Here is a 15,345-nt window from a genome sequence, read left to right on the forward strand (position 1 = left end):
GTTGATTGATAATGAGGTTGGTAAAGACCTACTAGAATTTGGTTCATATACACATGTTGCTGCTGATTCGGTTAAACCTTTGACGCACCCACCAAACCAGAGAAAACGTTCCTTGAAGCCTGTTGTGCACTGATTCGTGTAAATATGTCGTTCAACTCAGAAACCGTAGCAAAACAGATTGGACGTGCCAGGTGTCACTCCTAACATTACAATGATGGATTATTCAAGTGTCCCAGTACAACAGAGTGACAGTGAGCCAGCATGAACAACACCAGGACCCCGAAACTGAAGCAGCGAAATGGAATTCAGCCATCATTAACTTTATTATTTACACTCGTGCTTCTCCTACAGTGACATGTCAAAACATCCTCCATGATAAAGGCCTACCAGACTGGTGGATGTGAACGGCGGTGGCAGTAAAATAAAGCACAGCAACTCAGGAATGTCACGACGCTTGAGACCATGTCCAAAGTAACCACTGCTTCTGAGGAAAAAAACACAAGGTGAAACAATGCAAGACGTCAAGTCTGGTTTCAGTTTGAGGTCGTGGATACAAGCAGCTTAAATGAGTTTCTCCGTGGGGTGGCTGGGCTCAGCCTTAGAGATAGGGTAAGGAGTTCGGACATCCAAAGGGAGCTCAGAGTAGAGCCGCTGCTCCTTTGTGTCGATAGGGGTCAGTTGAGGTGGTTCGGGCATCTGATCAGGATCCTCCTGGGTGCCTCCCATTGGATATGTTCCGGGCATGTCCCACTGGTAGGAGGCCCCGGGGCTGACCCAGAACATGCTGGAGGGATTACATATCTCATCTGGCCTGGGAACACCTTGGGGTCCTCCAGGAGGAGCTGGAAAGTATTGCTTGGGAGAGGGATGTTTGGGGTGCCTTGCTTGGCCTGCTGCCCCCGTGACCCAGCCTTGGATAAGCGGATGAAAATGGTATTGCTATTTACTTAGGTACAAGGTCTGAGTGCTCCTTCCACCTCTGATTATTATGATACTTATAATCAAAACACACAAAAGCACAGAACGAATGCAGGCAGTTTCTCTGTAAGTGGTGCCCTTGTAAGGATTTGAGAAACAGTATGGCAATTCACAATTAAATCACAGCTCTTACACATGTAGCAAATGCCATTTATATTTTTTAATGATTTTAGTGAATGCTTAAGGGTTGTCTGGTTGCAAAGCGGTGATGTTTTTGAATTAGATTAGATCCCTTTGAGAGCTTTTACCAGATTAAAACAGTTGCTCACTGCCACCAAAGACAACATACCAATAATTAATTTAGCCTGCTTAAAAACCAGAACTGTGTGTTTTTCTTCGCCATACGTCACTCACTGCACTGTCCCACATGTCAAACCAGCTGTCAGTCAGTTCAAGGATTAATTACACATGGATGTTAAACCTGTAGTTGAACACTGAAAGGACTACAGATGCAAGTAAGAACTGTGTCTTGTGTCATCTTCCAAGAAATCAAATTCCCCAGAAACTCCTGTTTCAGAGTCGCTTGTTGAGAAAGTTTTTTTGTTATGGAAATCACAGCAGAGCCAGGGCTCCTCATGGGAAACCCCATGCGCAGTAATGTTGGCCATAAAACAAGAACAGAGTGGATGGAAACTCTGAGCTGAAATGAAAGTTTCTGTCAGCATCTGTTAAAAACATTTGCGCCATTTAGTCCTTCTGTGGACTCTTTGTTAGAGTTATGAATTAATCTGACGGACTCTGATTGCCTTTGGCTGTTGAACACAGAACAGAGAGTCGTCCAAAAAATGTCTTGTGCGTGAAAGCAGTAAGACGGAAAGCAGGGAAAAAAAGGATCTGAACAGATTTATCTGATGTAGTCTCAGTGTAATACTGCCATGTCCCCACAAGATGGTAGCAAACACTCTGAGAGGAGGGGATCAGAGTGAGCTGCTCCACATGGTAGTTTAATGGTTATTATTTAACATACAAGTTAACAGATTTTTTTTTAGATTAAAGGATAACTTTGGTATTTCTCTAGCTTGGTTAGACCATCCTGTTTCGTCCTCTCTATCAGTCTAGACTAGGTGTTACCCCAAACACTTCCAGTGGGCGGGAGTACTCGCCTTGACAGACGAACTCTTTCAGCCAATCAGTGTGACAAAACACTGGGAATAATCTTCTCCATCGCCAGCATAGCCAGTTGATCAATCAAGCTCTTGTGCAACAGAATCGAAAGCCTTTATCCTCATTGTACAAAGTAGGCTGGTGGATTGCACTGGTTATTTCATATGTTTTGATTTTTTAGCCTGATGGCCCATGGGTGAAAACTGTTTCTAGTCTAATTGTGCATGACTTTAAGCTCTTGTATCGCCTACCAGAGAGCATATATAATCTATTAGTGATGTGCCAGCATACATTACTGGGGAAGCAAAAATAATTTGATGAAAACAGATATTTATTCTACCTTAGGCTGCTCATTATTTCTCATGAACTTCTAATCAGGGCTGCCCCCGACAAAGAATTTTCCTAGTCGACCAATAGTCGTCATTTAGGGCCATTAGTCGACTAGTCGCCCGCATGTTTACGATATTAATTTAATATTTAAATGATATATTTTGGAACATTGCAACACAATGGTTTGAGTTGAAGGTGTGAGAAAGAATAGTATCAGTAACATTGTTAACACTGTGCTACATTACAGAGAAATACAAAACCGTACTAATGAACCTTCATTAATATAGGCCTATATTTTATCTACAAGTGCACGTCACACACTGAGCGAGCCGCCTGTTAATGACGCTGTGGGCTAATGGGCATGTAGCTACTTCCATGTTTCAGATGATACGTCATGTTTGTAGTCGACCAATGAAGATGAGTTTACATATCACCTTGGGTTTGTCCTTCACCTTCTCAAAATGATCCCACACTTTGGATTTCCTGCCCGACATGTTATTAACTAGCCTGTGGAATAACCGCAGGTACCAGCCCTGGAAATTAACCTGACTCCTGTCCTGTTCCTTTCAAATTAAATTCCCACATGATCCAGTCATATAGGCTTTGATGTTTTTTTCTGCGACTAAGCGACCAATGAAATCTACTCTTGATCTCGACTATTAGGGGGCAAGCCTTCTAAAATGACTGTTAATTTAAGAGGAATCTGGTGTGTTTGGCAATGGGGATTCAGGGCTGTTTCTGGCTAAACAAGAAGGATCTTACTCTTTAACGAATAGGTCTATCTCTGTAGGGATCCTTTCCAAATCTTGTCAGACATTTAGAAATCAATCTGAGCCTGTCAGCGGCAAAAACAAGCACTTATAGTGGACATAAATTGATGGTGCTTGATTGCCTGCAGGTGTTACATTGCAGCAGGTTTCACCACTTCTGACTCAATCCTGGACCAGTTTCAAAAACTGTTGCTCCACTTGCTCACTTAGACACAAATACACGGGGAAGTACTGAATCTGACCTTTAATGTCATGTTTTGTCAGTTTACTGCAGGTGATGACATCAGCTGCCTGTAATATCCAGCACACCTGAATGTAATCATGCCTCCTCCACCTCCTCCTCTGCAGCCACACAAAACACCACTGGAGGCACTGATGCAGGCGGAGTTTGTCCTTGTTGTCTGTAAACACGTTTTTGATAAGTTGACTGTAGTTTTCCTCCTCATATACAACTACAGTCCCCATCCTACTTTCACTCGGCCACGCCTCTTCCCTATCAGCCTTCCTGTTGATAAGTTAATTTGCATGTTTGGTTTGGCTTCTCTGAGACAGACACAAAGTTAAAAAGACAGAAATAGGTCTTTGGGAGGTGGGAGGAGGAAGAGGGAGATGCACAGGTGGGGCGCAGATTGGGAAGAGGCATTTGTTTCAGGATAAACACAGGAGGGAAATCTGAGGTGAGGTGGAGCGTTTGTTGCTGCTCAGGCTCTCAGCTATTCAGGGACAGGTTGGACTGGTTTCACCCTCCACAATAGCTGTGTTTCCCCCGCTCTCGCTCATTTAAACCAGCAGAGAGGGAGGAAGAAGTGAACCAGATAGACTGGCGAGTAGCGTGAAAGATTTCTCTGTACATTTCAGCGTTTGGCCCAAAGAGGAATTTCAACATGCCTGAGGAAAGGGAAGGAGAAGGAGAGGGAGAATTTTATGGAAAGCATGGTAACTGCTCCTTTTGCTTTATTTGTTGGTTCAGTTTTTTTTACTCTGTTTAAGAAAAGTCAAATGTTTGTCCAGAGGATTATTGGTTAATCTTCAAGTGTTGCTGTTCTTACTGTCTACAAATTAATCTGCAACGTGACGTGCGTGAATTGTGCTGAGTGAAACTGGAGCGGCAGTATCAGCATGTCAACGTTGTGTGGAAGGAATGGGTGTGTTTGTGTTTGTGTGAACGCTGCTGGCTGCTCTGTTGATTATACAGGTGTGTGTGAGAGCACAGGGAGCTCTTTTATCAGCGTTTTCTCTTGTACAAATATCACATATCAATGTTGTGTGTAGTTAATCTTTAAAGGGGAACACCACCTGAATTAAGAATTACAGTGTGTTATATCCATGGCTAGGGAAACATGAGCTACTCTGTCAAAGCCAGAAACCAGAGAAGTTTGTGTCAGACTTGTGATGTCATAGAGTATAAAGTCAGGCCTGATTTTGTGGACACAGAGAAAATTTGCTTTCTTTTTTTACATCCAAATGAGCTTCATTTTGTTGTAGTGTTCTTAGTTCTGAGGCAGGAAATGTACCCATATACTCTGAACATCTACCGTAGTGTCATCTAGACCAGTGGTTTCCAACTGGTCCAGCTGCGGGGTCCAGATTTCTCCTTCGTCATCAGGTCAAGGTCCAAACAATTTAATATATTTAGCATTATACTTGTGTTTGGCCACAGCCCCAAGCTAGTTTGCCATCTCTGTTCAGTATCTGTATGTTAGTCACTCAGTCTAAGACAGAAAATGGCCCTTTAGAATTAAAACTCTGTGCTGGAAATTCGCTATACTGAGAGTCACTTGTGGTCCATTCAGAATTGATCCGTGACCCACCAGTTGGGAACCACTGATCTATGACATCCTCTCCAGTTCATTGTCTTTGGAGCAGCTCCAGAGTTTATACTTGATGACATCACAAATTTAAGTTTTAGCGCTCTAGTTTTTGAATTTGGGAGATTATTGTTCATGATTATCAATTATTTTTGGACTTTTCTACATTTTTTTCAACGTGTAAATTTGAAAATGGGCCTTTAAAACAGCAGTAGTCTGTCACAAGTTCTTCAGCTACATATTAAAGGATAACTTTGGTATTTTTCAACCTGGGCCCTATTTCCCCATGTGTATGTGTGCGTATGATTCATAGGTACAACTCGTTCTAAAATTGGTTCAGTATTGAGGGAGGCGGATGCAGCCGGCAGCCACGAAACGAGCTAAAACGGTAACGGGGACAAATGCATCCTGTATAAGTTTGCGCATTAAAAGTGCTTTTTTTTGCCACTGACTGGTTCAGATCGCCGAGTTGTACCTATGAATCATACGCACACATACAGATGGGGAAATAGGGCCCAGGTTGAAAAATACCGAAGTTATCCTTTAATGTAAACAAGGCCTCCCTTCTCTTGAATCTGTAATAGATTCATTTATCTGTTTATATTAATCAGTGACAATGCTCAGGTATTGCATTTCATTGCAAACCAGCTAAGGGAGCGGCCTGTGGCTCAGGAGGTAGTGGGTTGTCCACTTGTCGGAAGATTGGCAGTTTGGTCCCTGGCTCCTCCAGTCCTCTTGTCAAAGTATCTTTGAGCAAGATACTGAACCCTAAATTGCTCCCGATGGCTGTTCCACCAGTGTGTGAATGCGTGTGAATGGTTAATGGAATTGCAGGTGGCACCATGTATAGTAACCTCAGCCACCAATGTGTGACTGTATAAATGTTACTGGTAGTGTATAAAGCGCTGTGAGAGGTTGGAAGACAAAAAAAGAGCTTCACAAGTGCAGGTCCGTTTACCATTTAAGGGGAAACACTACAGGTGAACACATTTTTTTTTTTTTTATGTGCCGGTCGATTTTGAAATTTTACTTCCATAACATGATTTTTTTAGGACCTGTGTAACAAAAACGTCCAAAATAGGTGTGTATTTTTGTTCAGATTTTTGTTCTGGAAATGTATGCAAAAATGTGCACATTTAATCAGATAATGCCTCATTTGCATATTTATACATAAAATTGAAGGAACTTGTAATACAAAAAAAATGTCTAAATATAAGTAACTGCCTGAGGGAGTTATATGTTTATTTGATGTCTTATTTATTGTCTGAAAATGTGTGGAATTTAACAATTTAATAGCACTTACGTACTCCAAACTTTCAAGTTTTATTCCTGTGTATATTCTGAAGGTTTTACTGAGTGGTTTGTTCATTTATCATTATTAGCTTGATTTATAGAACATTTTATGCCTATAAACATGGCAAAAATGTATTTATTTATTTCATGGCTGTTGATTTCTGGCGTTATATAAAGAGATACAACAAATGCCCACAGTAAAAACCTTTGACTTCAATATGTCAATGACATGAAACAATCTTAAACCTGACTATCTAATGTTCAGATTTCTGTTCTGGAAAGATATAAAATTGGTCAAAAAAAATAAAAATCTTAAAACTATCTATTTTGTCTCATTTACTGTCTTAAAACTTTTATAGAACAGATTATTCCTAAAAAAAAAAAAAAAGGGCAAAAATGTATTTATTTCATTTATTTATTTATTTAATTCATGTTACAATAATTTTGAACCTGACTTTTATCTAATATTCAGATTTGTATTCTGGAAATATATGCAAGAGAAAATCTGGAAAAAATTGTAAAATAGTGCACATTTAATTACACAATGCATCATTTGCCTATTTAAACATAAAAATTTTAGAAAATTTGTTATACAAAAAGTAATTGTCCTGCTACAGGTAATCAACTGGGGAAGTTTCATGGTGTGTTTTTTTTTACCCTATTCAACTATAGTGTCTTATTTGATGTATAGAAATGTATGCAATTTTGCAATACATATCTTTTAAAAGCCATTTTCTCAACAACAACAACAAAAAACAAATTCTCATACTCATACTTTTCAGTTTTATCCTATGTATATTCTGAAGGTTTAAAAATATCTAAAATCCCCTCTGTATAAACCTTTGACTCTAACACGTAAACAAAAATAATTTGGACCTGGCTTTATCCAGCATTTTTGCAAATCAGTGCATAATAAATAAATAATGCATCATTTGCATATCTAAACATTACATTTCACAAAAAACAATTGATGTAACATAAAAAATAAACTGGGGAAGTTTCATGTTTATTTATTAAAAGTTTAACCCTGTTCACCTGTAGTGTCTCCTCTTTACCTCAGCTGAGAGTGATTCTGCTAACATCACACCGTGTGTATGAAATGCAACACCCATGCTCTTTCTAACAGGAAGCTGTGACTTCTCTTAGAGCTCGTCTGCTAAATGCTTGCTGCAGCATTTTCCTGCAGACAACATGCATAATTAATACAGAAAGACGCCACAGAGAATATCATACTCCATGTCTAGACTCTGAGCTATCAACGTCCGGTGCTACACATGTACATACATGCTGTAGTAGTGTGGAACTGATGTTAGTGCTTTGTCTTAAGGGTCTTAGGGACAGTTGACCCCAAAATGAAAAATGCACATTTTTCCTCTTATCTGTAATGCTATTTATCAGTCTAGATTGTTTTGGTGTGAGCTGCTGCAGAGTATAGAGGCGTCTCTACAGCGGCTGATATCTCCAACACTCTGCAGCAGCTCACACCAAAACAATCCAGACTGACTAATAGCACTACAGGTAGGAGGAAAAAATATGTATTTTTGATTCGGGGTGAACTTTTTCTTTAAGAAGGCAGCCATGATGTCAAAAATATTATTGTCTTTTAATATAAAACCATGGTGGAGTGGTGAGTGTGACCTTTAATAGGTGCCTTTATGTGCTCTTCAGTAAAAGTGTGGCACATTGCTTTCTTATTTTTGTCTTGGAGTGCACTGACCTGCTAAGTGAAGCTAATCGTCCCTGATGAATTTAATTTAGAGCCACGAGATGAATTTCCGTAGATAATAGATGCTCTGTCTCCTGTTTCAAGACGTGCTGACCTCAGATAACCTGCAGCAAACTCAACTTTATGCTTGAGCCAGGAATAATTATAAGAACCCACAGAACATCAGCTGATCACTCAGAATCTTAAGTGACATCAAGGCAGACCTGACAGTGAAATGTTTTTAACTTCATGCATTTTAAGAAGTCCTGTTGGAGGAAGTCTTGGAAACAAAACACTTACTCTGAGTTCTGTTCTGGTTTGAAGGAGTGACGCCTGTTTTTGGCTTTACATTTTATAGGAACGTGTTTAACAATTCTTGGTTTTGGCATCAATCAAGTATCAACATGATTGCCTTGTCAAAGTGGATGTTCGGCTATAAATGACTTAGGCCCCCTCTAGTGGTTTAGCTAGTCATGTTGGCTCCATCTTTCTCACAAGTTTGCATCTGCTTAGTCACCAGGGAGGAATTTGTCGAGTTGCCAGGCGTGTCTGCCTGGAGGGAAGAAGTCATCTGATAGAAGAATGGGAGGAAGAGCGGGGCGTATTGTTTTTTAACCTTAAAAAAACTCAGTCTGGGTGCAAGGTGCACCTCTGTTTTTAACATTATGTTGCATGTAGACCTCTTACCACTGCTTTTGTTTTTCTGCAGGGGAGCCGAGGAAGTATGACCCAGAGTTCAAGGGCCCGACCCAGAACAGGTGAGACAGATGTGGTTTTACTTTTCTCTCTGCGGTAAGTCACTACAGAGTTTCTTTTTTAACTCTTAAACCTTTGTGTTCTCCTCTGTAGGGGCTGCACAGACATTGTGTGCTGCATCCTCTTCATCATCGCCATACTGGCTTATATTGCAGTGGGAATACTCGGTAAGGAAACAGTTCTGCAGTTTGGTTTATCTTTAACAGGATAGTTCGGATCTTTTGACGGGGGGTTGTATGAGGGTACTTATTCATAGTCAGTGTATTGGATAGAGGAGAGGCAGGGAGAAGCAGGCTGGAGTGCGACACTGAAGCTGAGACGCTGCTGTGGATGGGTGCAGCTGCAAAAAATATTTCGACCACCAAAAAAGTCACTTAAATGAACATAAGTGTAAGTGTACACAGTATTTAGAATATTTCTCTGCTTTACCTTGCCGTCAGGCGGCCCTCTCCAACAGGGAAGTGAAGCTGTTTTATTGCTCTCCTCAAGCCAGACTCCATTTGAAAAACAGCAATTATAACATCCCTTTCCACAGGAGCTGCTGATCAACCGCTGCCTCAATCAGTTAGTTTGTTTGTGTCATTGTGTGGCTTTGTTGAATCCAAACTAACCCTTCTAAACACCAAAGTCACACAATAACACGAACAAACTAACTGATCAAGGCAGAGGTAGACCAGCAGCTCTGTCATCAGTGAGCCAAAGTTACTGTTTTGTTCAATGGAGTCTGGTGGCTTTTACAAGAGCTTAGATGGGGAACTGAAGCTGTAAACAGCTTCCTGTTGGAGCGGGCTATCAGATGATAAGATAAAGCAGTTAAATACTTTCAATGTAGGTAGGTTTAGGTAGCTAAAAAACATTTTGCAGCTCCCCCCGTCCACATTAGTACATTACTTAGCCTCTGTACTGGACTCCAGCCTGCTCCTCCAAACCATACTAACTATGGATAAGTACCCAGTTTAACTCCACATTAAAAAATCCAAACTATCCCATTTAAAAACACAATGTAAAAGAGAAAAAAAACCTAATGGAACCTTAACCATGTATGTTTGTGCTTCCAGCCTGGTCTCAGGGTGACCCCAGGAAGGCAATCTATCCTACAGACAGTGAAGGCCAGTTCTGCGGGCAGGTTGGCACCCCACTTGAGTGAGTAGTACACATTATAATTGTCCCCACAGGCTGCAGACCAGTGTGAGCTTCATTGCAGCAAATGTCCATCAAGATGAAAGCAAACATACACACATCATGCTCTAGTCACCAAATGTCTTCGGCTCTGTTGCCTACGTCAGGGTAGATACCATCAGGGAAGGTACAAAAATTAAAAAAAAACATTGTACTTTTTCTCAAAACCCCTTTTTTTCCCCATCATATCATTACTCTTATTTGACACAAACAGTGCATGGACATCTGGAAGGAGCTCGGAGTAGAGCCGCTGCTCCTTCGCGTTGAAAAGGGTCAGTTGAGGTGGTTCAGGCATCTGGTTAGGATGCCTCCTAGGCGCCTCCTGTTAGAGGTGTTCCAGACACGTCCCACTGGTAGGAGGCCCCGGGGCAGACCCAGAGCAGGAGGAACAGGAGGGATTACATATTTTGTGTGGCCTGGGAACGCCTTGTGGTCCCCCAGGAGGAGCCAGAAAGCGTAGCTGGGGAGAGGGACATCTGGGGTGCTTTGCCTGGCCACTGTCCCTGCAGCCCGGCCCCTGTCTGTCATATCTTATTATTCATGGATAACCCTAACCAATTAAACACTCACTCACTCACTCTGCGGCTTTCCTTTACACGTCCATCCATTAACTTAATGTCAAATTGTTCCACAGAAATTCCTGTTCTTTGAAAACGAATATAATCCAGACAACTCTTAAAACCCTCCCAGGCTTAAAGCTTTGGCTGGTAACTTTTGTAAAGATTTTATTTTGTCGTATTTGCTGAAACTGTCACTGTATCCTGACAGCAGTGCATGAGACACAATGTGAAAAATGAATCCTGTGCTTGTAGCCCTTCTAATGGCATTTGCTAAATCCACCGCAGCTGAAAAAAAAACAACCAATAAGAGCTGAGGAGTCTGTAACGCAGCTGTCAGTCACTCTGTCAAACTGTCAAACTAGGCAGTGCTGATGTAATAAGAATGAAGATTCTGTTACTGCATTGCCTATTTCTGTTTTCAGAAACATATTTTAGGGTACTGTTTAGCTGTAAAATGAGAATTTGCTCTGGCTGATGGACAGTGCTTTGTTTTGGTTCAGCTGTTTTCAACATGGTGGTCGGGTCACAAACTTTATGATTATACAGCTAAACAGTACAGTAACATATATTCTGAAAACATTTGAGGTGAGGAATGGGCAATGCAGCAACTAAATCCTGATTCATATTTGATCAGTGCTGCCTAATTTGAGGGTTTGACCACAGTGATTGACACGATTGACAGCTGCGTTAGCGTTTGGTGAGTTTAGCAAATGCCAAATGAAGCAGTATGAGGAAGAGGAGGGACATAATTTTTTTTCACAGATTTTCTGTTTCATTAAGTGCTGTGGGAATACAGTGACAGTTTCTGCAAATATGACACCAAGTTATTTTTATACGTTACCAACTTTAACACCTCGTATGTGAGGTGGCAGATGTGAACAAATAAAGAGTGAAACAATCAAGTTGTCTTTTGTCTTATTTAATAAAGTGATAGAACAGAATAATAAGAGTTATAACAGAGTCAGCTTAAGGACAGAGCTCTGACACCTGGAGTGTCCTCCGTAGATCTGACTAATAAGAACAGATTCAGTCACATAATATAATATAATTAAAACTTAGAGGAGCATAGTGTTGTCACGATACCAAAATCTTTGTTTCGGTACCAATACCAATATGAATTTCGATACTTTTCGATACTCTTCGGTACTTTTCCTAAGGAAAAGTCCTTTTGGATACAAACCTTTAGAACAATAAATAGTTGGGGTGTAACGGTACCAAAAAAATCATGGTTCGGTAAGTACCTCGGTACGGACGTCACGGTTTGGTAACTCAAATGTTCCACCAAGTTTGTGTTGTCTTGTGTTGTCTCCCTTTGCGAGGCAGACTTTCTCTTGTCTTTTTTCACATGCGCCAGCTGCGGATGTTGATACAGGTGTTGTCATACACACCACTTGTGCAATCTGTGCTCCAATAGGAACAAGAAAGGCGTTTGTGTGCATAAATGAGTAAAATAAATTAACTAAATTAATGAATTGAATCAATTTCAAAGTACCGGTATTTTCCAAATGCAGTATAGTACCGTTTGGAATACTCTAGTACCGCGGTACTATTTTAGTACCGGTATACCGTGCAACACTAGAGGAGCAGGAGCAAAAGGGAGGCAAAGGGAGACCTCCAGTTTACTGATAACTGTCATGGGAACGGCTACAAAGCAAGTTTCTCACACACAAATGAAACTCTCCAAGGGCACGGTTCACTTCAGGTACAACAAAGCCTTACACACAGAAAAGAAGCTGTATAGCTGTACAAACTTTGTTCCTACAGCATGCCGCTTTTCTGTAGCGTTTACTTCCTCTGACCATTTTGTACGTGTGTGTTTTAAACAGAAACAAGCGACTGCTGTTCTACTTCAACATCATGAAGTGTGCCAGCCCCATGGTGCTGCTGGAGTTCCAGTGCCCGACCACACAGGTGTGACCTCCACTCTTCTCTCATCATGCCACTGACATGCATTACCATGATTGTCTGCTGTTGTCCATTTATGTTGAAGAAAACAGATATTTATTCTACCTGAAGCTGCTCATTATTTCTAATTAAGCTGACGGGTTTGTACATTATGCTCCTTCTAATTAGGGCTGCCCCTGACTAAGAATTTTCCTACTTCACCAATAGTCGTCACTTAGGGCCATTAGTCGACTAGTCGCCTGCATGTTTACGATATTAATTTAATATTTAAATGACATATTTTGGGCGGGGCAACACAATGGTTTGAGTTGAAGGTGTGAGAAAGAATAGTATCAGTAACATTGTTAACACTGTGCTACATTACAGAGAAATACAAAACCGTACTAATGAACCTTCATTAATATAGGCCTATATTTTATCTACAAGTGCACGTCACACACTGAGCGAGCCGCCTGTTAATGACGCTGTGGGCTAATGGGCATGTAGCTACTTCCATGTTTCAGATGATACGTCATGTTTGTAGTCGACCAATGAAGATGAGTTTACATATCACCTTGGGTTCGTCCTTCACCTTCTCAAAATGATCCCACACTTTGGATTTCCTGCCCGACATGTTATTAACTAGCCTGTGGAATAACCGCAGGTACAAGCCCTGGAAATTAACCTGACTCCTGTCTGACTGCTGAGCGTGGGCACTTCCTGTGTCTGTCCTTTCAAATTAAATTCCCACATTGTCCAGTCATATAGGCTCCTAATAGTTTCACTTCTTTTTTTTCTGTGACTAGGCGACAAATCTTGTGGACTAATGACCTTTCTGGTCGACTAACGAAAGAAAAGAAAAAAAGATTTATTATATAGTGTTGATTTGGGATAGCTATCATTTGCTCCTTTCATCGCCATAGTCTGAAAAATTGTTTGTCTTGGCATTTTTTTTTACCCAGAATCATAGCCAGTGAATGCCTTTCCTGCACCTGATGTAATTGTCTCCTCCTGTAAATGTTGCTCTCTCCTCAGATGTGTGTAGAGAAGTGCCCCGAAAAGTTCATGATATTAACCAAAGCCTACACAAACAAAAAAGACTTTGAGTACTACAAGAATTTCTGCAAGAAAGGAGTGACAAATGACATGGTGAGTTTAAAGCCGTGGTGTTGAGAGTTTCCGCTTCCTTGGAGACTTCTGTCCACTCTGTACTGCCTCAATTACTTTATTGTTCAAAGGTTTCCTCACACCCTCTAATCTGTTTTGGATTTTTCAGGGTGTACCAGATATCCTTCAGCAACGTCTCTGTCCTGCCATGTTGACCCCCAGCAAGCCCTGTGAGTTGAATCCATTCATCCAGAAGTTCTGGCATGTTGAAAGGTATTTCATGGATTTTTACAATAACTCATATTTGTGGCATTTCCTCCATTTTCCTTCAGTCACTCGTAGGTGTTTCCCAGCTTTGGGCGAGAAAGGAGGGGTGATAACGGTGGGAAACAGCTCCACATTTGATGATGGAGATGGAAAGATTAGAGATGCCAAGGATCTTCTGGATGGAGTCAAGTGAGTACATCGCAGAATGTTCTGTGACCTGGCCTGTCACAACCTGCCACATCAGATCAGATAAACACTACCTGACAGACAAACACATGGAAATCTTTCTTTTATAGGAATGCCACGGTGGTTATTGAGGCTCGTCAGGTGGTCATGAAAATCTTTGAGGATTACACACAGTCCTGGTACTGGATTCTGCTGTGAGTCACCCGTCTGCATCTGTAAATCTGTAAATCAATTTGTGAATGAAACATGAGCTGGTTTCACTGCTCACTCGCTCACTCTCTGTGCTTACCTTCCCTCCTCACACCATCAACTCTCTCTAGAGGGTTGGTAATTGCTATGCTCACCAGCCTGCTCTTCATCGTCCTCCTGCGCTTCCTGGCAGGGATCATGGTCTGGGTCATGATTGCCTTGGTGATAATCGTCATAGGATATGGTAAGGGCCAAAGCACTTAAGATTTGTGTTTGTCATATTCTCTTCAAAATAGTTCAGCACTTCAGGGTCCTGTTTCAGAAAGCAGGGTTAACAGATTCTGAATGTGGGTTTCAGAAGAGGCCTATCCATGTGAGTACCCCCACAGGAAGTATAAATAAATAAATAAATAAATAAATGATAAATAAATAAATAAATAAATAAATAAATGTGACACTTTCTAATGTCACAATGGAGGGACAACTACGCAGGTTGATTTTAGCGCTGCTCATCGTGGACTATATTGCTGTCATTGTTCATTTTAGTCAAACCATACAGTTTGAAAACGAGGCGCGGCTCCAACTAGAAAACAATGTTTTGATGCATTGGATGTGCTGAATGTGCATATTAAGGCAGTACAGGAGGAGGTGCACATTAATAAGCCTCCAGGACTGTAACATGCTCATGTTTAACCCAAACAATGTGTCATGTGACTGCAGTTGCTTCAGATCCAGGTCGGAACACGTTCCTGGAACTGCACCAGAGTTCGTTTGTAACCCGACAGAGACCACCTCTTCAAGAAGGTCTCGGTCTGGTTGTTTTGGTGCGCACCCGAGTGTGATTGCTGTGTTCACACCTGCCCAAACGAACCGCACATAGGGGGCAAACCGACTAGAGTTCGATTGAACTGAACCAAACAGGGCAGGTGTGAAAGCACCCCTAAGCCTAGTTCACATTATACGATTTTCACCCTGATTTTGCGTCACGGAGACTATCGGAGACTATACCTGGTGATGTGTGTTTCTGTCAGCGGGAGTCTCGCCAACTGTGTTATGACCTGTGTATGCACCCCCGCCGACAGAGCCCCAGATAATGTGGTGACGTCACCAAACTTGGAGACGACACAAGGCATGGGTGTTCTTTATTATCCTGGGTCCAAACACAAGCGCTCCCCGTGATCCTGTGGACGCCACCATTGTTGTTGTTGCTTCAGTGTTGTCAGATCTTG

At 41.4% G+C, this 15,345-nt stretch overlaps 1 protein-coding gene across 4 annotated transcripts in view; it reads left to right on the forward strand.

Annotated features, from left to right (window-relative positions):
- The window catches only part of LOC117268554 (choline transporter-like protein 2), a 35,372-nt gene that overhangs the window by 5,666 nt on the left and 14,361 nt on the right, over positions 1-15,345 (forward strand). For 2 of the 4 annotated variants that reach the window (XM_033645108.2, XM_033645106.2), the window contains exons 1-10: positions 3,925-4,118; positions 8,698-8,746; positions 8,838-8,911; positions 9,803-9,887; positions 12,310-12,394; positions 13,403-13,516; positions 13,644-13,704; positions 13,807-13,930; positions 14,038-14,121; positions 14,248-14,360. In XM_033645108.2, the coding sequence (XP_033500999.1) occupies positions 4,067-4,118; positions 8,698-8,746; positions 8,838-8,911; positions 9,803-9,887; positions 12,310-12,394; positions 13,403-13,516; positions 13,644-13,704; positions 13,807-13,930; positions 14,038-14,121; positions 14,248-14,360 (841 nt within the window). In that variant the 5' untranslated portion in view covers positions 3,925-4,066. Of the gene's footprint in view, positions 1-3,924; positions 4,119-8,697; positions 8,747-8,837; positions 8,912-9,802; positions 9,888-12,309; positions 12,395-13,402; positions 13,517-13,643; positions 13,705-13,806; positions 13,931-14,037; positions 14,122-14,247; positions 14,361-15,345 lie in introns of those variants that run through there. The other 2 variants (XM_078161318.1, XM_033645107.2) reach the window with 1 other exon arrangement.

The sequence above is a fragment of the Epinephelus lanceolatus genome, chromosome 18 (assembly GCF_041903045.1).
Source record: "Epinephelus lanceolatus isolate andai-2023 chromosome 18, ASM4190304v1, whole genome shotgun sequence".
NCBI classification, from domain to species: domain Eukaryota; kingdom Metazoa; phylum Chordata; class Actinopteri; order Perciformes; family Serranidae; genus Epinephelus; species Epinephelus lanceolatus.